A 21981-nucleotide genomic window follows, 5' to 3' on the forward strand; every position below is an offset into this window, starting at 1 on the left:
GAAAACTCAGATTCCCCTATCCCCAGACAGTCCATCCGTGTAGGTGACAAACTAAGTCAAAAACTATAATGCACGATTATGTCTGTCCTCCTACTACCCATTTTTAAATTGGGAAACGCCGCCGATGGCTTTGGCCATCCTCCGGCAGCCAAGGCCAAAGGAATCCTCCGGGGGCGACAGGAACGCGGCCCCGTCCGTTAGGCGCCAAAGTCCAATCAATCACAGTGTCTTTGCCTACACGTACCCCACCCTCTTAGAAAACTTCTGGTAACTTTTCTACCTTAAACCACCAAACTAATTTGAGGCCCACCAGCCTCTCACCGCCCTACAGTTCGTACAAGCCAAGAGCTGACCCTTCCCGGCAGTATCAGCGGGACAGCTGGCCGCGATACCGGCCCGAAGGGGGTGAACCGAGGGAACGCCCACCCTGCCCAGCGCGGCTGTGGGGCCCCACCCCTTAGGACTCCGGTGTTCTCGCGAAAAGACGACAAGGATCTGGAGAGTTCTGCGAGGGGCGGCACCCAGGACGCTGATTGGCCCGAGGCGGCCTGGGGGCAGGACGCAAGGAGAACGCCCTGGAAGGTTCCGGGCACAGGCGTCCCCGCCGAGCTCGGTGATTGGGTGGAGCGCGGAGAGGGTGGGGGCGAGGAGGAATTACAAATGCAGAGCCGCGGGCCGCGGGGAAGCAGCGAGCCTGCGGAGAGGAGGTGCTTGTGGCGGCGTTGTCCGGTGTGCCTGAGCGCGGCTCCCACAGACCCAGTGCCTCGGCGGACGAGCCCCTGCGTTACGGAGAGGACCGAGTTTCTGGTCGCCGACCCCGGCCGCCGTTGACCAGGCCCGAACCTCAGCGCGGCGCGAGAGAGCAGGACACCGGCATGGCGAAAAGCACGGCCATCGGCATCGACCTGGGCACCACCTACTCGTGCGTGGGGGTGTTCCAGCACGGCAAGGTGGAGATCATCGCCAACGACCAGGGCAACCGCACCACCCCCAGCTACGTGGCCTTCACCGACACCGAGCGGCTCATCGGGGATGCGGCCAAGAACCAGGTGGCGCTGAACCCGCAGAACACCGTGTTCGACGCCAAGCGGCTGATCGGCCGCAAGTTCGGCGACCCGGTGGTGCAGTCGGACATGAAGCACTGGCCTTTCCAGGTGATCAACGACGGCGACAAGCCCAAGGTGCAGGTGAGCTACAAGGGGGAGACCAAGGCGTTCTACCCCGAGGAGATCTCGTCCATGGTGCTGACCAAGATGAAGGAGATCGCCGAGGCGTACCTGGGCTACCCGGTGACCAACGCGGTGGTCACCGTGCCGGCCTACTTCAACGACTCGCAGCGCCAGGCCACCAAGGATGCGGGGGTGATCGCGGGGCTGAACGTGCTGAGGATCATCAACGAGCCCACGGCGGCCGCCATCGCCTACGGCCTGGACCGGACGGGCAAGGGGGAGCGCAACGTGCTCATCTTCGACCTGGGCGGGGGCACCTTCGACGTGTCCATCCTGACGATCGACGACGGCATCTTCGAGGTGAAGGCCACCGCCGGGGACACCCACCTGGGAGGGGAGGACTTTGACAACAGGCTGGTGAGCCACTTCGTGGAGGAGTTCAAGAGGAAGCACAAGAAGGACATCAGCCAGAACAAGCGAGCCGTGAGGCGGCTGCGCACCGCCTGCGAGAGGGCCAAGAGGACCCTGTCGTCCAGCACGCAGGCCAGCCTGGAGATCGACTCCCTGTTCGAGGGCATCGACTTCTACACGTCCATCACCAGGGCCCGGTTCGAGGAGCTGTGCTCGGACCTGTTCCGTGGCACCCTGGAGCCGGTGGAGAAGGCCCTGCGTGACGCCAAGCTGGACAAGGCCCAGATCCACGACCTGGTCCTGGTGGGGGGCTCCACGCGCATCCCCAAGGTGCAGAAGCTGCTGCAGGACTTCTTCAACGGGCGCGACCTCAACAAGAGCATCAACCCGGACGAAGCGGTAGCCTACGGGGCGGCGGTGCAGGCAGCCATCCTGATGGGGGACAAGTCTGAGAACGTGCAGGACCTGCTGCTGCTGGACGTGGCTCCCCTGTCGCTGGGGCTGGAGACGGCCGGCGGCGTGATGACCGCCCTGATCAAGCGCAACTCCACCATCCCCACCAAGCAGACGCAGATCTTCACCACCTACTCGGACAACCAGCCCGGGGTGCTGATCCAGGTGTACGAGGGCGAGCGGGCCATGACCAAGGACAACAACCTGCTGGGGCGCTTCGACCTGAGTGGCATCCCACCGGCCCCCAGGGGCGTGCCTCAGATCGAGGTGACCTTCGACATCGACGCCAATGGCATCCTGAACGTCACGGCCATGGACAAGAGCACGGGCAAGGCCAACAAGATCACCATCACCAACGACAAGGGCCGCCTGAGCAAGGAGGAGATCGAGCGCATGGTGCAGGACGCCGAGAAGTACAAAGCCGAGGACGAGGTCCAGCGCGAGAGGGTGTCTGCCAAGAACGCCTTGGAGTCCTACGCCTTCAACATGAGGAGCGCTGTGGAGGATGAGGGGCTCAAGGGCAAGATCAGCGAGGCGGACAAGAAGAAGGTGCTGGACAAGTGCCAGGAGGTGATTTCCTGGCTGGACGCCAACACCCTAGCGGAGAAGGAGGAGTTTGAGCACAAGAGGAAGGAGCTGGAGCAGGTGTGTAACCCCATCATCAGCGGACTGTACCAGGGGGCGGGTGGCCCTGGGGCCGGTGGCTTTGGGGCCCAGGCCCCCAAGGGGGGCCCTGGGTCAGGCCCCACCATTGAGGAGGTCGATTAGGAGGCCTTTCCCAGATTGCTCACGTTTGTTGTGGAGACAGATGAGATTCAACACTGCATTGCGCGATATTTGCCTCTCATCTGCTCCCAACTTTGCAACTTAAACGTTTGAGAAGTCGACCGGCGTGTGTGTTGGTGAGGTTGTGAACAGTGCTTTTTTTTTTCTTCATATGAAGATAGAGATGAGTTTATATTGCCATCTTTAATCCTTTTTTAAATTTTTTATTTTGTGTAATAATACCAACTCAGTCTTTTTTTCTTTAACCAACATTTACTTGAAAGTAAATAAACTCAAAAAAGAAGTCGAGTGATGTCGTGTCCGTCTCGGTTTCAGTTTGTGTTCCTCATCATGTCTAAGATGGAATGGTAATTTGCTCTTACGTAAGGTAAGAGATCTGGGGAAGTAAGGCTATGACTGCATTGTGATCCCTTTCTCTTAGGCAAAGGGTATCCTTAGGACGTTAAAAAAAAAAAAAAAATCCTGCTTATTTGCAGTGGGTTGGGTTTGTTGTTCCAGAACAAGTAAGGGCCACTGGCATGGAGGCCTCAAGGTGAGTGAGGGGGTCAAGCCTCCTTGTTATGGTGGCCTCAAAAGGGACTTGGGGATGGGGGTGTTCCTGGAGAAGCAGGCAAAAGCGAGGCAGTTAGATGGGAAGGTCATGGCTGTTCGTCTGTGTAAGTACACCCCATATATCAAAGCCCTGATATTTCATCGGGGTTCAACATGAAAGGGAAGGTGAGGCCTAAATTAGAAGTGAGGAGGTAGATGTGGGGACAAGCACTGGCTTCCCGAGGTTTGCACAAGCGTATTAGCGGCCCTGATCCCTAATTCTATTTTAAATGAGTGTTTGGCTCACACCCCAGCTTATAGTTCTCATGTATGACAGGATGCTAAGATAGAAATGCCACAGTTAGAGCATTCGTGAAGTGCCCAGTGAGTGCCTTTGGGAGGTGTCATTGAGAGTTTGGTGCCCCAGCAGAAGGACTCCAATGTTTTAGGGCTCTTATGTGCCAGGCACTGTACTGGGGCCTTTTACGTGTTATTAACCCTCATTCCACCACGCTGAGTTTAGGTAGTGTTTGACCTTCACAGGTGAACAAATGGGGAGCTTAAAAAGTACTGGCTGAAGTAAAATTACTTAAAGGTTGAAAATAAGCTCCAGTTCAGCAAAGATGCTGAACCTGGATTCCATGTCAGGTTTTACAGGTTTTTGCCATGCTGCCCCAAGTCCACAAGGATTGTTTCTGCATGCCTCCTTCTGGATTATGTTTCTACCCTAGGTTTTACAGTCCCCACCACTTTTACCTTTACTCCGTTCAGTCCTAAACAGTTATGTCAGACAAGCAATAGGATTCATGACAAAGGTTTAGTCTTACCTGTTAATTTGAAGCAGGGAAGGAACCTGCAGCCCTGTACTGGGAAGACCTACTGTAGGCTTCCTTCCCTCGCCCTAGCTGCCAGCGTCCTAGAAGTAATCTCCACAGCCTGCTTGTTGGAAAAGGCCTAGCACAATCCCCAAGGCTTGGGGAACTCAAGGCATCTGGGGGGTTACAAAGATGTTTTACAACTAAGTTGAGGTGATGGTGGCACAACGTTGTGAACGTACTAGGTACCACTGAATTGTACACTTTACATTGGTTATTTTCTGCCCTGTGAATTTCACTTCAACAACAAAAACAGAAAAAGGAAAAGTCTGTCAACATTCTGTGAAAGCTTATGGTGAGCTGATGTGTACCTCAAGGCCCACCAACCTTTTCACTAAATACTTGGCTTTGAAGAAAATCCACTATTCAGGAAATGGCGCATACAGGTAGACCTTGCCATGGAAAAGTTCCCAAATGGAGGTCTAAGAGATGCTTAGGCCTCCAGGGCAGCTTGTCAAAGCACACCTAACCTGCACGGTCGTGGAGCTGTAGCACTGTGGACTCTAGCCACCACATTAAATCAATGTTCCAGGGGATATGTATTTGCTACAGGACCCTTAGAGATGCAGGAGCATGTGTGACTGCCATGTGCAGATAATGGTGGCTCTTGGGGGCAGGGGATGTGCAGGGTGGGTGGAACAGGGTGGAGATTGGCAAGGACCTCCCAATACCTTTGATGAGAGATAGAGTTTAGGAAAAGCTCCTGCAATAACCTTGGAGGAAATAAAGAGTTCCCATGGCTAGATCAGATCAGTCAAGGTTATTGAGTAGGTGTTTTATTAAGAAGTCAACATACAATGTTACTACCTGCATACCATGGCGCAGAGCACTTTGAAAATAATCACTTTGTAAGCTCAAGGAGATCAGGCTGAGAGAATTGTGGAATTAGCGAAGAAAGTGAACTGCCATCCCTGGAGGAAGCCATTTTTGGGTAGCAAAAGGAACTACTTTGGGGGAGCGGAGGTGCCCAGAGGAAAAATTAGCTGGAGGTGAGGAAACAATTTTTAAAATGCAGTTATCTAACCGGATTCCAATCTCGCCTCCTATCTCCCTATGCCAGCCCTCAGAAGGCAGGCTGCTGTGGTAAAGCGACTGTTCCCGGTATCATAAGCATTTTGAACCCAAGATAGTGCTTCACCCGGTACCACGTTATACTTAGTCTTATTCCTGGTGTTTAACAGGGTTCTGTCCTCCAAGTTGCAGAAAAAGATAGCCAGTGTGAGAGACGTGGGTAGGCGCGTGGCTTTTGGTTAAAACACGAGACTGGGTTATTTCAGGTGAAGCAGACATTGGCAAGTTCTAAGGGCGGGGTGGGGGGGGGGACGAACCTTACGGTAGGAATAACGGTAACTATCATCATCCTTCACTCTAATCGAGCACCCTAAATCAGTCCTCTGGGGTCACCCCTAAGGTATCCGGTGCAGTTCAGTGGGACCCAGCAACCCCAACCAGCCGGTCGCCCTCTCCTAGTACCTACCGCTCCTTAAAAAGATTCGGACAGCGGAGCAAGTTCCTGGCGCGGAGGTGCACCGGCGCCACCCCGCCGGTCCCGGTGGGGACAAGTCAAGCACCAGAGGAGAGGGCACGACCCACGGGGAAGGAGTCGAGGGTCGGCCCACAGGTCGGGAAGACGAAGGAGTCCAGAAGAGCGAATCACTCCCCGGGGTCTTCAACCTGCTTACCCCTCCAAATGTCCCCACCGGAACTAGAGCCGGGCAGTGAGGCGGCGGCGGAGAGAAGCCAGCAGGCTCCCCCCAAGCCGTTGCCCGCTCCCAGCCTGGTGCATGCTCGCCTGGGGCTGTGGGGACCTGCCCTTCTCGCTTCTGGTCACCCAATAAAATACTTGTATCCTTGAGATGGTGGCATTTCGAAAAAATCCAATTGCCATACATCAAATGGACTTAAGGGAAGTGGGAAATATCCTTGGGAACCGTGGAGTGATTTTCCAGAGTTACATTTTAGACGAATAGCGCATCTGCTATACACTTTATGCGCTACAGTAGGGTAAGGTTTCCAACAATATTTTTTACTCCATGAAATCACTTTTCTAACACCCCAATGCATTAGCTCATGTACATGTTAAATATAGGTAATTGAGCCCTTATAGTTAAGATTAGGTCTAAGCTATATCCGTTTGGGTCAAAGGTTCCCCCTTTCGTTATCATATTCTCTTTTCTTCTTCAGTATCTATCCATTGGAGCTGTAAAAGAGAATATTGATTTAATAGGGAGAAGAAACATTCGCAGGTCTGGATAATTTGGCTACTTATTGATATTGGTCTAGCTGCAGCATTAGGTAAATTATTTTCCTTTGTTTCCATGGTGGTGGCTTTAGAATGTCTTGGAATTTTGATAATTGCCAATTGTTTCCGTTGCTGTATGACATCTAATTTAAGTTCTGTAACCTGTTTTCCATCCTTTATGGGGGGCCCTGAGGAGGTTAAGAAGCCTCACTCCCTCTATACCATTTCAGAGTTGTGAGCCACACTAAAGCTATAGCAACTATCAGTGTAAATACTGGCTATTTGATCTTTGGCTCATTGACAAGCTCCTGTCAGAACAATTAATGCAGCTTGTTGGGGAGATCTTAATCAGGTAAATGAGAAAAGAACCTTTAATTTATGTTCACCATAGAAGTTATTGCATATCCAGCTTGGTAATATCTCTGTTTATCTTTCAGATATGAGTCAGCATTATCAATAAGGTTTCCTGTAAACAATTCCTAGAATCAAGAAGGTGGTCAGTAAGCAACACACAATTGTGGATGTCTTCATTCTGTAAGAGGGTAATAAAGTTGTTGGGTTAAGACTATTACATGGAGTTAAAGTAATATTAGGCACAGAAAGCAGGAGTACTTTGTAAGAAGCCAGTTGACCGACAGAAGTGTTGAATGTGATGAAAGTTCAGTGGAAATTCAACAGAATGATAACATAAATAAAGGAGCGCCTATAACTCTCTCTGCTGTTTGTTTGCATAACAAGACTGTAGCAGAGATGGCTCTCATGCAGGGAGGGAGCCCTTTAACTACTGAGTTGAATTGTCTAGAACAGGGGTGTCTAAACTTTTTTCAACGGTTTTCACCAAGGGCCATATGCGGTAAAATACACAAACAGCCGGGCCACTCACTCGAGGTGAAGTACATATTGCCTCACCTGGTTTATTTAAGTAAAGTAAATATATTTTTGGAATTTGCTGCGGGCCAATTAACGATGGATCGTGAGGCGCAGATGGCCCGCAGGGCTGAAGTTTGGACACCCCTGGTCTAGAGCTTCTTCAGCTGGTTTCCCTTCGAAGTTCCACTGACTTGGATCAGATTGATCTGATTTTAATAAGATGTATATAGACTGGGCCTTAATGAAAAGTTTGGAACCTAATTGTGACAGCATGCCGTCAGACCCAGGAACCCTCTAAGCTGTTTTTGTTCTTGGAACAGGAAAGGATATTATTCCTCTAAGGCTTTCAGGATTCATTACTAGCCTATCTTTAGATATTAGGTAACCAAGGTATTTTACTTGGGATAAACAGAATCAAAGCTTGTTCTTTGACACCCTATGTTCTTTATGGCTAGCTATTGTAGTAGGTAAATTGTGTTCTCTTGGGAGTCTAATGTATCTTAGCGCATAAGGGTAAATTATCTATATATTGGATTAGAGTAGAATTTCTAGGAAATTCAACATCCTTCAAATGAGCTTTTAATATCAGAGAAGTAGGTGGTACTCTCTGGGACACCTGGGACATCACTGTCTGAGAAACTCTGATCTTCCCAGGTGGAAAAGCAAAGAGGTATTTCCTGTCATTTTTCCCCCCACAGGAATGCTGGAAAAGGTACTACATAAATCTCTCACTGAGAAATATTGGCAGTATATTCAGGAATAGCTAATATTAGGATTTGGAACCATAGGTTATTTTTATTTATAGCTCTGCGTTCCTGTGCAAATCTCCATCCTTTCCCATTGGGTATCTTCATTGGAAGGATAGGAGAATTACAGGGGCTTACACTTGGAGTTATAAGCCCCCCTTTTAAAACGTAATCTTGTATAATGGGCTAATTCCAGCTAGTGCATCAGGCCTGAAAGGACATTGGCAAATATTAGGTAGAGGCAAAGTATTATCATTAGTTATTTTAATAGGAATGGCTGACTTAATCTTGCCAATGTCTGTATTGAAAAAAGCCTAAAGTTGTATTGGAATGTCCTATAACAAACGCTCACTCTCAAGACTAGTTTGGTCTCATATAGTTTCTTTTAAAACCATTTTTTCACCATTTCCCACATTCGTTTTAGGTTGTTTTTTTTTTTGTTTGTTTGTTTTTGTTTTTGAGATCTGCAGAATCTGAACGATTTTCTAGTGATATTGTGTCATGGAGTGAAGTGTGCTGCTCATAGGTTGAGCTCCAAAAGGCTGTCACCTCCTGAGCTTCAATTCTCTTACATGTCTTGGTTTCTCTCCCCATCTCAGTTTCTCTCCTCAGCTGTCTAGTATAACCGTGAGGACTCTCTAGGTAACCAGCCTTTATGTGCACGTCCCCAGATGAGTCCATTATTTAATTACAGTTGTTTTGGAATTCCCTGTGGGGTCACTAGCCATTTGAGGAGTACCCTCAAACACCTCCACATAGATTCTTTTTTTTTTAAAAAAGATTTTATTGGGGAACAGGAACAGGACTTTATTGGGGAACAGTGTGTATTTCCAGGACTTTTTATTGGGGAACAATAGTGTGTTTTTCCCAGGACTCATCAGCTCCATCCAAGTCAAGTTGTTGTCCTTTCAGTCTTAGTTGTGGAGGGCGCAGCTCAGCTGCTGTTAGTTGCAGGGGGCGCAGCCCACCATCCCTTGTGGGAGTCGAACCGGCAACCTTGTGGTTGAGAGCACACACTCTTACCAACTGAGCCATCTGGCCACCCTCCACATAGATTCTTAGTCACATAAGAATATCTAAAATTTGAGCTGGAGTGAGTAAATGCCCCTTATCTTTGGAGCTGAACAAGTTCAAATTCTAATTTATCCAGCAAAAGGTTTTGTTCAGACTCACAGTAAGCAATTGCAGGTGAAAAGCAGAAATGAAAAAACCAGCCACCATTGTTCTTTTCTCCTGTCCAAGTTATCTCAATTCTTGTCCTTAGCCTGGATTATCTCAATGCTTAACCTTTAATGCCACCCCAAGGATTTTTTTAAACAGCTCAAATAAAAAGTCAGGGCCTCCTATCTTAAAACAGGGATGTCCAGAATTCCAAGAAAAACTCACCTAAATTCACCCAATGCGAAGCAGAGAGCCAGTGGGGTACAATGGGCCCCTGCTGGTACCTAGCACCAAATAAGAATCTAGGTCCTCAGGGTGGACCTCCAGAATTCCAAGAAAAACTCACCTAAATTCACCCAATGCGAAGCAGAGAGCCAGTGGGGTACAATGGGCCCCTGCTGGTACCTAGCACCAAATAAGAATCTAGGTCCTCAGGGTGGACCTCCAGAATTCCAAGAAAAACTCACCTAAATTCACCCAATGCGAAGCAGAGAGCCAGTGTGGTACAATGGGCCCCTGCTGGTACCTAGCACCAAATAAGAATCTAGGTCCTCAGGGTGGACCTGGGTGGGCCTCTTTGGAATCCTGCCAACTGTACCAAGTAAATGTCAACATAAGAAAAATCCAAAACTGTACAGAAGTTTAATTAGAGTTTATTTGAGCCGAACTGAGGACAATTACCAGGAGGCAAAATCTCAACAGATTAAGAAAATGCTGTGGAAAATGGCAATTTTGCAATTTGTTTTCTACATTAGAATTAAAATCCTAAGAAGGATTACAAGAAATTCATTGGTCGTAGATTAAGGCGGTGGGAAAAAGCAAATTGGGGAAATCTCTGAGATTGGATCAAAAATAAAATGGAGAGACACTTCTTTACATTGGTGGGTACATGGTAGTTAATAGTTGGCATTTTACAGCACGTAGAGATGGTGTTCGGGGAACAAGATAATAATGAGGGGTTCTGTGGTCTCCGGCTCTGGTGTGGGGGGTTGTGCCCTGAAGGGTCTGGAAAAGAGGATTACTCTGACATTCCAAGGGTATGTTATCTTAGAGGCAAAAAGACAATAGACAAGTCTCACTTAAGGTAAAGATTCACCTTTGTCAAGGAAGTTACAGTCCAAGGATGTGAGTAAAGACTATGACCCACTTTTAGTTAGAAATTATTATGTTCAGGCTTTGTAGGGCCCGCCATGTGGGCTTCCCCTGAGTTTGTCAGGTTTAGCGTGTGACCCTTTTTCTTCCACAAAACCTAGAGCCAGGCGTTATTAACAACCAAATGGCAAAGGCATCAATGACTTGGGAACCCTACAGATTTCCAGCAGCATGGAAAAAAAACCTGCGAAAGGAAAAACCAGGATTTGCATGTGGACTCTACTTCCATGTGAGGTTTGTTGTTGTTGTTGTTTTTAATTGTCTTTTTTAACGATGAGATACTTGGAAGTTAACTAATTTACACAACTCTCTATATCTCTACAATAGAATTAAGAGTGTCATAGGATGCTAGCCATAAGTGTTAATAGGATTATATGTGCTTAGTGCAGTGCCAGTGACAGAGTAGTGCTCAAAAGTTGCTACCTTCTCCGTTTTCTTCGGGTCCCACACTCTCAGGTCTGACCTCTCAATCAACCATTCTTATTGAGGTGCTTAAAAGTTTGGGGAGTACTACCAAGACGACGACATCATTCTCCACATATTGTAGAAACTTAAGGTGTCTAGATAGGGGGCATTAGGGCCAAACCGTTTCACTTTGAAAGAGAAGCGCAAAGGCTCAGGCAGCTTCCGCGGCTTGGTCTGGTCACATAGCTAATTAGAGACCCAGACATTGAACCTGCAGGTCCTCATACTCGGTTTTGGACTCCTCCCACTACTCGCACAAGCATCCTTTCATCCTCTAAAAGTGGCCACAAAAGAAGGCAGTGAAGAGTGAGTATCCAGTCTGTGCACGCATTAGGAACAACGTGTGACCAGCCAGGGACTCCCCTCCTGCTGCTGCTTCTCACCACCACATCCCCACAAGCTCCCAACCTTCCAGCTTCTCCCAGACTGGCTTCCCACTCCCTTCACACCAGACTGCTGGGTGGGAAACAGGGGAAAGGACTGGGGGACCAGGGGGCGGGGAAGGAAAGGGAGTGAGCAGTGTTACTAGGGAAGGCGTATGTGGTTCACAGAATCTACTGGAAATTTAATGTACAGCGTGACTAAGATTGGTGTTCTAGGGCAGGCTTGGGCGGTAGGGACTCTTGGGCAGGAGTTTGTTCGTGGTGGAGTATTCCAGGACTCAGTCACCGCCACGGAGCCCAGAAAACTCCTGAAAGTGCCCGCACCACCCCAGGTAGGGGGAGGAGCCTGAGCCGGCGGAACTCCGACACGGGGGGCAGGCCGGCCGAGCGCAGGGCCTCACCGCGGAGCTGGTCGCGCCGGTGCCTACCCGGGGCCGCTGTTTAGATATTGTCTTTTTCAAAACGGAATAAATGGAGGAAAAATAGATAGAGAGACCTTTAGAATTTCTTAATCTATCAGACGCAAACACTGGAAAGTTTTGTAACTCATACAACTAAGCCAGAGGAATTGGGTGATCAGAAGCGAGAAGGGCAGGTCCCCACAGCCCCAGGCGAGCATGCACCAGGCTGGGAGCGGGCAACGGCTTGGGGGGAGCCTGCTGGCTTCTCTCCGCCGCCGCCTCACTGCCCGGCTCTAGTTCCGGTGGGGACATTTGGAGGGGTAAGCAGGTTGAAGACCCCGGGGAGTGATTCGCTCTTCTGGACTCCTTCGTCTTCCCGACCTGTGGGCCGACCCTCGACTCCTTCCCCGTGGGTCGTGCCCTCTCCTCTGGTGCTTGACTTGTCCCCACCGGGACCGGCGGGGTGGCGCCGGTGCACCTCCGCGCCAGGAACTTGCTCCGCTGTCCGAATCTTTTTAAGGAGCGGTAGGTACTAGGAGAGGGCGACCGGCTGGTTGGGGTTGCTGGGTCCCACTGAACTGCACCGGATACCTTAGGGGTGACCCCAGAGGACTGATTTAGGGTGCTCGATTAGAGTGAAGGATGATGATAGTTACCGTTATTCCTACCGTAAGGTTCGTCCCCCCCCCCACCCCGCCCTTAGAACTTGCCAATGTCTGCTTCACCTGAAATAACCCAGTCTAGTGTTTTAACCAAAAGCCACGCGCCTACCCACGTCTCTCACACTGGCTATCTTTTTCTGCAACTTGGAGGACAGAACCCTGTTAAACACCAGGAATAAGACTAAGTATAACGTGGTACCGGGTGAAGCACTATCTTGGGTTCAAAATGCTTATGATACCGGGAACAGTCGCTTTACCACAGCAGCCTGCCTTCTGAGGGCTGGCATAGGGAGATAGGAGGCGAGATTGGAATCCGGTTAGATAACTGCATTTTAAAAATTGTTTCCTCACCTCCAGCTAATTTTTCCTCTGGGCACCTCCGCTCCCCCAAAGTAGTTCCTTTTGCTACCCAAAAATGGCTTCCTCCAGGGATGGCAGTTCACTTTCTTCGCTAATTCCACAATTCTCTCAGCCTGATCTCCTTGAGCTTACAAAGTGATTATTTTCAAAGTGCTCTGCGCCATGGTATGCAGGTAGTAACATTGTATGTTGACTTCTTAATAAAACACCTACTCAATAACCTTGACTGATCTGATCTAGCCATGGGAACTCTTTATTTCCTCCAAGGTTATTGCAGGAGCTTTTCCTAAACTCTATCTCTCATCAAAGGTATTGGGAGGTCCTTGCCAATCTCCACCCTGTTCCACCCACCCTGCACATCCCCTGCCCCCAAGAGCCACCATTATCTGCACATGGCAGTCACACATGCTCCTGCATCTCTAAGGGTCCTGTAGCAAATACATATCCCCTGGAACATTGATTTAATGTGGTGGCTAGAGTCCACAGTGCTACAGCTCCACGACCGTGCAGGTTAGGTGTGCTTTGACAAGCTGCCCTGGAGGCCTAAGCATCTCTTAGACCTCCATTTGGGAACTTTTCCATGGCAAGGTCTACCTGTATGCGCCATTTCCTGAATAGTGGATTTTCTTCAAAGCCAAGTATTTAGTGAAAAGGTTGGTGGGCCTTGAGGTACACATCAGCTCACCATAAGCTTTCACAGAATGTTGACAGACTTTTCCTTTTTCTGTTTTTGTTGTTGAAGTGAAATTCACAGGGCAGAAAATAACCAATGTAAAGTGTACAATTCAGTGGTACCTAGTACGTTCACAACGTTGTGCCACCATCACCTCAACTTAGTTGTAAAACATCTTTGTAACCCCCCAGATGCCTTGAGTTCCCCAAGCCTTGGGGATTGTGCTAGGCCTTTTCCAACAAGCAGGCTGTGGAGATTACTTCTAGGACGCTGGCAGCTAGGGCGAGGGAAGGAAGCCTACAGTAGGTCTTCCCAGTACAGGGCTGCAGGTTCCTTCCCTGCTTCAAATTAACAGGTAAGACTAAACCTTTGTCATGAATCCTATTGCTTGTCTGACATAACTGTTTAGGACTGAACGGAGTAAAGGTAAAAGTGGTGGGGACTGTAAAACCTAGGGTAGAAACATAATCCAGAAGGAGGCATGCAGAAACAATCCTTGTGGACTTGGGGCAGCATGGCAAAAACCTGTAAAACCTGACATGGAATCCAGGTTCAGCATCTTTGCTGAACTGGAGCTTATTTTCAACCTTTAAGTAATTTTACTTCAGCCAGTACTTTTTAAGCTCCCCATTTGTTCACCTGTGAAGGTCAAACACTACCTAAACTCAGCGTGGTGGAATGAGGGTTAATAACACGTAAAAGGCCCCAGTACAGTGCCTGGCACATAAGAGCCCTAAAACATTGGAGTCCTTCTGCTGGGGCACCAAACTCTCAATGACACCTCCCAAAGGCACTCACTGGGCACTTCACGAATGCTCTAACTGTGGCATTTCTATCTTAGCATCCTGTCATACATGAGAACTATAAGCTGGGGTGTGAGCCAAACACTCATTTAAAATAGAATTAGGGATCAGGGCCGCTAATACGCTTGTGCAAACCTCGGGAAGCCAGTGCTTGTCCCCACATCTACCTCCTCACTTCTAATTTAGGCCTCACCTTCCCTTTCATGTTGAACCCCGATGAAATATCAGGGCTTTGATATATGGGGTGTACTTACACAGACGAACAGCCATGACCTTCCCATCTAACTGCCTCGCTTTTGCCTGCTTCTCCAGGAACACCCCCATCCCCAAGTCCCTTTTGAGGCCACCATAACAAGGAGGCTTGACCCCCTCACTCACCTTGAGGCCTCCATGCCAGTGGCCCTTACTTGTTCTGGAACAACAAACCCAACCCACTGCAAATAAGCAGGATTTTTTTTTTTTTTTTAACGTCCTAAGGATACCCTTTGCCTAAGAGAAAGGGATCACAATGCAGTCATAGCCTTACTTCCCCAGATCTCTTACCTTACGTAAGAGCAAATTACCATTCCATCTTAGACATGATGAGGAACACAAACTGAAACCGAGACGGACACGACATCACTCGACTTCTTTTTTGAGTTTATTTACTTTCAAGTAAATGTTGGTTAAAGAAAAAAAGACTGAGTTGGTATTATTACACAAAATAAAAAATTTAAAAAAGGATTAAAGATGGCAATATAAACTCATCTCTATCTTCATATGAAGAAAAAAAAAAGCACTGTTCACAACCTCACCAACACACACGCCGGTCGACTTCTCAAACGTTTAAGTTGCAAAGTTGGGAGCAGATGAGAGGCAAATATCGCGCAATGCAGTGTTGAATCTCATCTGTCTCCACAACAAACGTGAGCAATCTGGGAAAGGCCTCCTAATCGACCTCCTCAATGGTGGGGCCTGACCCAGGGCCCCCCTTGGGGGCCTGGGCCCCAAAGCCACCGGCCCCAGGGCCACCCGCCCCCTGGTACAGTCCGCTGATGATGGGGTTACACACCTGCTCCAGCTCCTTCCTCTTGTGCTCAAACTCCTCCTTCTCCGCTAGGGTGTTGGCGTCCAGCCAGGAAATCACCTCCTGGCACTTGTCCAGCACCTTCTTCTTGTCCGCCTCGCTGATCTTGCCCTTGAGCCCCTCATCCTCCACAGCGCTCCTCATGTTGAAGGCGTAGGACTCCAAGGCGTTCTTGGCAGACACCCTCTCGCGCTGGACCTCGTCCTCGGCTTTGTACTTCTCGGCGTCCTGCACCATGCGCTCGATCTCCTCCTTGCTCAGGCGGCCCTTGTCGTTGGTGATGGTGATCTTGTTGGCCTTGCCCGTGCTCTTGTCCATGGCCGTGACGTTCAGGATGCCATTGGCGTCGATGTCGAAGGTCACCTCGATCTGAGGCACGCCCCTGGGGGCCGGTGGGATGCCACTCAGGTCGAAGCGCCCCAGCAGGTTGTTGTCCTTGGTCATGGCCCGCTCGCCCTCGTACACCTGGATCAGCACCCCGGGCTGGTTGTCCGAGTAGGTGGTGAAGATCTGCGTCTGCTTGGTGGGGATGGTGGAGTTGCGCTTGATCAGGGCGGTCATCACGCCGCCGGCCGTCTCCAGCCCCAGCGACAGGGGAGCCACGTCCAGCAGCAGCAGGTCCTGCACGTTCTCAGACTTGTCCCCCATCAGGATGGCTGCCTGCACCGCCGCCCCGTAGGCTACCGCTTCGTCCGGGTTGATGCTCTTGTTGAGGTCGCGCCCGTTGAAGAAGTCCTGCAGCAGCTTCTGCACCTTGGGGATGCGCGTGGAGCCCCCCACCAGGACCAGGTCGTGGATCTGGGCCTTGTCCAGCTTGGCGTCACGCAGGGCCTTCTCCACCGGCTCCAGGGTGCCACGGAACAGGTCCGAGCACAGCTCCTCGAACCGGGCCCTGGTGATGGACGTGTAGAAGTCGATGCCCTCGAACAGGGAGTCGATCTCCAGGCTGGCCTGCGTGCTGGACGACAGGGTCCTCTTGGCCCTCTCGCAGGCGGTGCGCAGCCGCCTCACGGCTCGCTTGTTCTGGCTGATGTCCTTCTTGTGCTTCCTCTTGAACTCCTCCACGAAGTGGCTCACCAGCCTGTTGTCAAAGTCCTCCCCTCCCAGGTGGGTGTCCCCGGCGGTGGCCTTCACCTCGAAGATGCCGTCGTCGATCGTCAGGATGGACACGTCGAAGGTGCCCCCGCCCAGGTCGAAGATGAGCACGTTGCGCTCCCCCTTGCCCGTCCGGTCCAGGCCGTAGGCGATGGCGGCCGCCGTGGGCTCGTTGATGATCCTCAGCACGTTCAGCCCCGCGATCACCCCCGCATCCTTGGTGGCCTGGCGCTGCGAGTCGTTGAAGTAGGCCGGCACGGTGACCACCGCGTTGGTCACCGGGTAGCCCAGGTACGCCTCGGCGATCTCCTTCATCTTGGTCAGCACCATGGACGAGATCTCCTCGGGGTAGAACGCCTTGGTCTCCCCCTTGTAGCTCACCTGCACCTTGGGCTTGTCGCCGTCGTTGATCACCTGGAAAGGCCAGTGCTTCATGTCCGACTGCACCACCGGGTCGCCGAACTTGCGGCCGATCAGCCGCTTGGCGTCGAACACGGTGTTCTGCGGGTTCAGCGCCACCTGGTTCTTGGCCGCATCCCCGATGAGCCGCTCGGTGTCGGTGAAGGCCACGTAGCTGGGGGTGGTGCGGTTGCCCTGGTCGTTGGCGATGATCTCCACCTTGCCGTGCTGGAACACCCCCACGCACGAGTAGGTGGTGCCCAGGTCGATGCCGATGGCCGTGCTTTTCGCCATGCCGGTGTCCTGCTCTCTCGCGCCGCGCTGAGGTTCGGGCCTGGTCAACGGCGGCCGGGGTCGGCGACCAGAAACTCGGTCCTCTCCGTAACGCAGGGGCTCGTCCGCCGAGGCACTGGGTCTGTGGGAGCCGCGCTCAGGCACACCGGACAACGCCGCCACAAGCACCTCCTCTCCGCAGGCTCGCTGCTTCCCCGCGGCCCGCGGCTCTGCATTTGTAATTCCTCCTCGCCCCCACCCTCTCCGCGCTCCACCCAATCACCGAGCTCGGCGGGGACGCCTGTGCCCGGAACCTTCCAGGGCGTTCTCCTTGCGTCCTGCCCCCAGGCCGCCTCGCGCCAATCAGCGTCCTGGGTGCCCCCCTCCCTTTTCTCTCGGGGTTTTTCTGGAACTTGCTGCGCTGGGGAGGAGCGGGCGGATGTGAGAGTGGGAGTGGCCTTTGGTCCGCGGTGACGCGGGCGCTCTCCTGGTGAAGCTAGGAAGGGGGCGGGGCGACTGTAGTGACGCCAGTTCCGTTAGTCGCGTTACAATGGAAATGCAGCCTCTGACCTCACGGCTAGTGTGGAATCTTGATGAAAGTACAGGGGCCGGTTCAAAGTTGTAGGACGGGCGGGTGGGGGGTGGGGGGGATACCTGCTGCGCTGTGTGGATGTTGAGGGATCCCCACCGACAACGTTACCAAACTGGAAAGAAGGCGGCGGGAGAATAGGTGAAACTGGAGAGTTGATTGCAGTGGTGTGGGAATAGGCAAGACTGGCAGGTCCTAGTTTGAGAAAGTGCTGCAAGGGTCTCTAGTTCAAGTGTGAGGTATGGGGTGTTGGCTGATCAGTGAAGGGGGATTCTTTGAGGACTTCACGGTGGGTGGGATTGGAAAGAGGTGGAGGAGCGGATCTCTTACTGTCTCCACATAACAGGATTTTGTTGGGTAGGTTAGACAAAGAGACTGCCTGGAGCCTACCACCTCACCTGAGAAAACTTGTGAGGACTTGAGTGGATTTCTGGCAGCCAAAATTTACTTTCACAAATTCTTGATAGAAGGTAAAGAAGCCCCAGAAGGCAGCTAAATCCAAGAGTGGAGATTGGCTCGTGCAGAGACCAGAAGGTAAAATAATCTTAGTTCAGCTAGAGACAGGTACAATCTCACAATAAAAAGTATCACAGACATAGGACAGGACATTTGAGTCAGGACCTGTGAGAACTGAAAACAGTTACATCCACTGCCTTCCCACTTCCAGGTGGTTAAGAATACTTTTGTCTACCTGTGGAAACCGTGGAAGCATTACTAGGAAGAGATACCTGTACACCAAGTCAACAATGGCAGCATTGTTGACAATAGCTATGAGGTACAAGCAGACCACGTGTCCATGGAGGGAATGAGTGAATAAAATGTGGATACACATTGGAATATTATTCAGTCTTAAAAGGGAAGGAAAATTAGACACATACTATAATATAGATGAGCTTCGATATTATGCTAAGTGAAATAATCCAGTCACAAAAAGAAAAACTGTGTGTAATTCCACTAATATGAGCTACCCAGGGTAGTTGAAATCATAGACAGTAGAGTGGTGGTTTCCAGGGGCTGGTGAGAGCGGGGAATGGAGAATTGTTTAATGGGCATAGAATTTCAGTTTTGCAAGATAAAGAGTTCTGGAAATTGGTTGGACAACAATGTAAATGGACTTACTAGTGAACTGTACACTTAAAAATGGTAAATTTCATGTCATTCATGTTTTACCACGATTAAAAATAATAAAATAGGGGCAGCAGTTAGCTCAGTTGGTTAGAGTGCGATGTTTATAACACCAGGGTTGCTGGTTCGATCCCCGCATGGGTCATTGTGAGCTGCCCTCCACAACTAGATTGAAACAACTGCTTGACTTGCAGCTGATGGGTCCTGGAAAAACACCCTTAAAATAAATTTTTAAAAGTTTTAAATAATAGTAAAATAAAAATTACTCTGCCAAGACTTTATCTCATTTTTTTTCTCCATAGGCCTCGGAAAAACATGGCTGCCACCAAAGGAATAGCCATTGGCATCGATCTGGGCACCACCTACTCGTGCGTGGGGGTGTTCCAGCACGGCAAGGTGGAGATCATCGCCAACGACCAGGGCAACCGCACCACCCCCAGCTACGTGGCCTTCACCGACACCGAGCGGCTCATCGGGGATGCGGCCAAGAACCAGGTGGCCATGAATCCCCAGAACACTGTCTTTGATGCCAAACGCCTGATTGGCCGAAAATTTAATGATCCTGTAGTGCAATCAGATATGAAACTTTGGCCTTTTCAAGTAGTCAACGAAGGAGGCAAGCCGAAGGTATTGGTGTCCTACAAAGGAGAGAAAAAAGCTTTCTACCCTGAGGAAATCTCTTCTATGGTACTGACGAAGATGAAGGAGACTGCTGAGGCTTTTTTGGGCCACCTTGTCACCAATGCTGTGATCACTGTGCCAGCCTATTTCAATGACTCTCAACGCCAGGCCACCAAGGATGCAGGTGTAATTGCGGGTCTTAATGTGCTAAGAATTATCAACGAACCCACAGCTGCTGCCATTGCCTATGGCTTAGATAAAGCAGGTCAGGGAGAGCGACATGTCCTGATCTTTGATCTGGGTGGAGGCACATTTGATGTTTCCATCCTGACCATAGATGATGGGATTTTTGAGGTGAAGGCCACCGCCGGGGACACCCACCTGGGAGGGGAGGACTTTGACAACAGGCTGGTGAGCCACTTCGTGGAGGAGTTCAAGAGGAAGCACAAGAAGGACATCAGCCAGAACAAGCGAGCCGTGAGGCGGCTGCGCACCGCCTGCGAGAGGGCCAAGAGGACCCTGTCGTCCAGCACCCAGGCCAACCTGGAAATTGATTCACTTTATGAAGGAATTGACTTCTACACATCTATTACCAGAGCCCGGTTTGAAGAGTTGTGTGCAGACCTGTTTAGGGGCACTCTGGAGCCTGTCGAGAAGGCTCTTCGGGATGCCAAGATGGATAAGGCTAAAATCCATGACATGGTTTTAGTAGGGGGCTCCACCCGCATACCTAAGGTTCAGAGGCTGCTGCAGGACTACTTTAACGGCCGAGAACTTAACAAGAGCATCAACCCTGATGAGGCAGTGGCCTATGGGGCGGCGGTGCAGGCAGCCATCCTGATGGGGGACAAGTCTGAAAAGGTACAGGACCTGCTTTTGTTGGATGTGGCTCCCCTGTCGCTGGGGCTGGAGACGGCCGGCGGCGTGATGACCGCCCTGATCAAGCGCAACTCCACCATCCCCACCAAGCAGACGCAGATCTTCACCACCTACTCGGACAACCAGCCCGGGGTGCTGATCCAGGTGTACGAGGGCGAGCGGGCCATGACCAAGGACAACAACCTGCTGGGGCGCTTCGACCTGAGTGGCATCCCACCGGCCCCCAGGGGCGTGCCTCAGATCGAGGTGACCTTCGACATCGACGCCAATGGCATCCTGAACGTCACGGCCATGGACAAGAGCACGGGCAAGGCCAACAAGATCACCATCACCAACGACAAGGGCCGCCTGAGCAAGGAGGAGATCGAGCGCATGGTTCTAGATGCTGAGAACTATAAAGCTGAAGACGAAGTTCAGAGAGAGAAAATTGCTGCAAAAAATGCCTTAGAATCCTACGCTTTTAACATGAAGAGTGCTGTGAGTGATGAAGGTTTAAAGGGTAAGATTAGTGAGACTGATAAAAAGAAAATACTGGATAAATGCAGTGAAGTCCTTTCGTGGCTGGAGACCAATCAACTGGCTGAGAAAGATGAGTTTGATCATAAGAGAAAGGAATTGGAGCAAGTGTGTAACCCCGTCATCACAAAACTCTACCAGGAAGGATACTCTGGGCCTCCCAGAGGAACAGGGTACACGCCTGGACAGGCTGCCACAGGCCCCACCATTGAAGAAGTAGATTAATCTTATCTGGAGCTGGAGGGTTCTGGGGTGCCTGGAAGATTAAATTTGTTCCCCTCATCTTCAGACATTACGATTTTTGAATTGACTGGACCTGAACCTAAATTAACATCATTTTGGGATTCTGGTGGAGGACTCTTGTGTGCCATCTTTTCATACTTCAATGTCCTGTTTTTGACTCTGGAATGAGACTCTTAGGAAATCTAGGCGCCTTTTTGAACCATATGACGAATTTGAATGTCTGTAATTTATTTCCGGCCTCCCCAACTTCTTCCTGTGTGGATGGTTGTCACTCAGTAAATTTGTTCCTAAAGCAAAGTCCCTCTTGCATTTTTAAACTGGGAGTGTATCTTGAAAAGTAAGGAAAAGGAAAGTTCATGGAGAGAGATTGTGTGGTTTCATTGTGAGCCAATTGTGAATGATTTAGCTGGTAAGGGCAAAGTTGTGGGCTAATTATGAATGATTAAGCTGGTAAGGGCAAAGTATTTAAATTTTCATGAACTAATTGATTCAAGCAGGAAAATAACTTTGGATCATCAGGCACTTTTAGCTCCAGCTAGAGCAGTTGCCTCCTATAATTACTGCTTATATTCAGTGATAGACAAGTGCTGGGGGTACAAACTTCTGCTTGACGTCCTGATGTTGCCTATAGGTGAGGTCTAGGAGATCCAGCGTCTGTGCACTCACAGGGCCCACTATTACATCCTTGGCGTGCAGGAAACATTTCTACAACGAACTCCTGACAAATTTTGTGCAACATGAGAAATGGACGATTTAGTACTGTCTTATTTCTTGAAAAACTGTTTTCACCAATTGTATTATAGTTATAAAAATCTTGGGGACATGAGAATAGAAGTATGTGTAACTGCATTTGTTGACCCTTTGTATTTGAGGGGCCATATTTGGATGTGAAATATTATTACCGTGTTTCCCTGAAAATAAGATCTAGCCAGACCCAGACCATCAGCTCTAATGCGTCTTTTGGAGCAAAAGTTAATATAAGATCCAGTCTTATTTTACTATAAGTCAAATAAACATGCATTAGAGCTGATG

General features: G+C 50.2%; 3 protein-coding genes across 4 annotated transcripts; 2 read left to right on the forward strand and 1 right to left on the reverse strand.

Moving 5' to 3' along the window:
• The first annotated feature begins 645 nt into the window (after nt 1-645).
• LOC308493978 (heat shock 70 kDa protein 1) lies at nt 646-3112 on the forward strand. Its single transcript, XM_081041069.1, has one exon. The coding sequence runs from the start codon at nt 876-878 to the stop codon at nt 2799-2801; it is 1926 nt and encodes a 641-aa protein (XP_080897195.1). The 5' UTR covers nt 646-875; the 3' UTR covers nt 2802-3112.
• Nucleotides 3113-14760: 11648 nt separating this feature from the next.
• On the reverse strand, nt 14761-17233 carry LOC308496262 (heat shock 70 kDa protein 1). The gene has a single exon (XM_081045197.1). The coding sequence runs from the start codon at nt 16995-16997 to the stop codon at nt 15072-15074; it is 1926 nt and encodes a 641-aa protein (XP_080901323.1). The 5' UTR covers nt 16998-17233; the 3' UTR covers nt 14761-15071.
• A 263-nt stretch (nt 17234-17496) lies between these two features.
• On the forward strand, nt 17497-21243 carry LOC308496009 (heat shock 70 kDa protein 1-like). Of its 2 annotated transcripts, XM_081044545.1 has the most exons (3): nt 17648-17706; nt 18033-18099; nt 18993-21237. In XM_081044545.1, exon 3 carries the CDS (start codon nt 19006-19008, stop codon nt 20929-20931), a length of 1926 nt encoding a protein of 641 aa, XP_080900671.1. In that variant the 5' UTR covers nt 17648-17706; nt 18033-18099; nt 18993-19005; the 3' UTR covers nt 20932-21237. The 2 variants fall into 2 exon arrangements, with proteins under 2 accessions (XP_080900672.1, XP_080900671.1); XM_081044546.1 differs by lacking the exon at nt 18033-18099 and having other exon boundaries at nt 17497-17706; nt 18993-21243.
• Nucleotides 21244-21981: the final 738 nt, after the last annotated feature.

The sequence above is a fragment of the Rhinolophus hipposideros genome (genome assembly GCF_964194185.1).
Source record: "Rhinolophus hipposideros genome assembly, chromosome: 3".
Taxonomy (NCBI): domain Eukaryota; kingdom Metazoa; phylum Chordata; class Mammalia; order Chiroptera; family Rhinolophidae; genus Rhinolophus; species Rhinolophus hipposideros.

Bases quoted from the DNA above. Each gene is read 5' to 3' on its own strand.
- LOC308496009 (XM_081044546.1), top strand. From the start codon at position 19,006: ATGGCTGCCACCAAAGGAATAGCCATTGGCATCGATCTGGGCACCACC.
- LOC308493978 (XM_081041069.1), top strand. From the start codon at position 876: ATGGCGAAAAGCACGGCCATCGGCATCGACCTGGGCACCACCTACTCG.
- LOC308496262 (XM_081045197.1), bottom strand. From the start codon at position 16,997: ATGGCGAAAAGCACGGCCATCGGCATCGACCTGGGCACCACCTACTCG.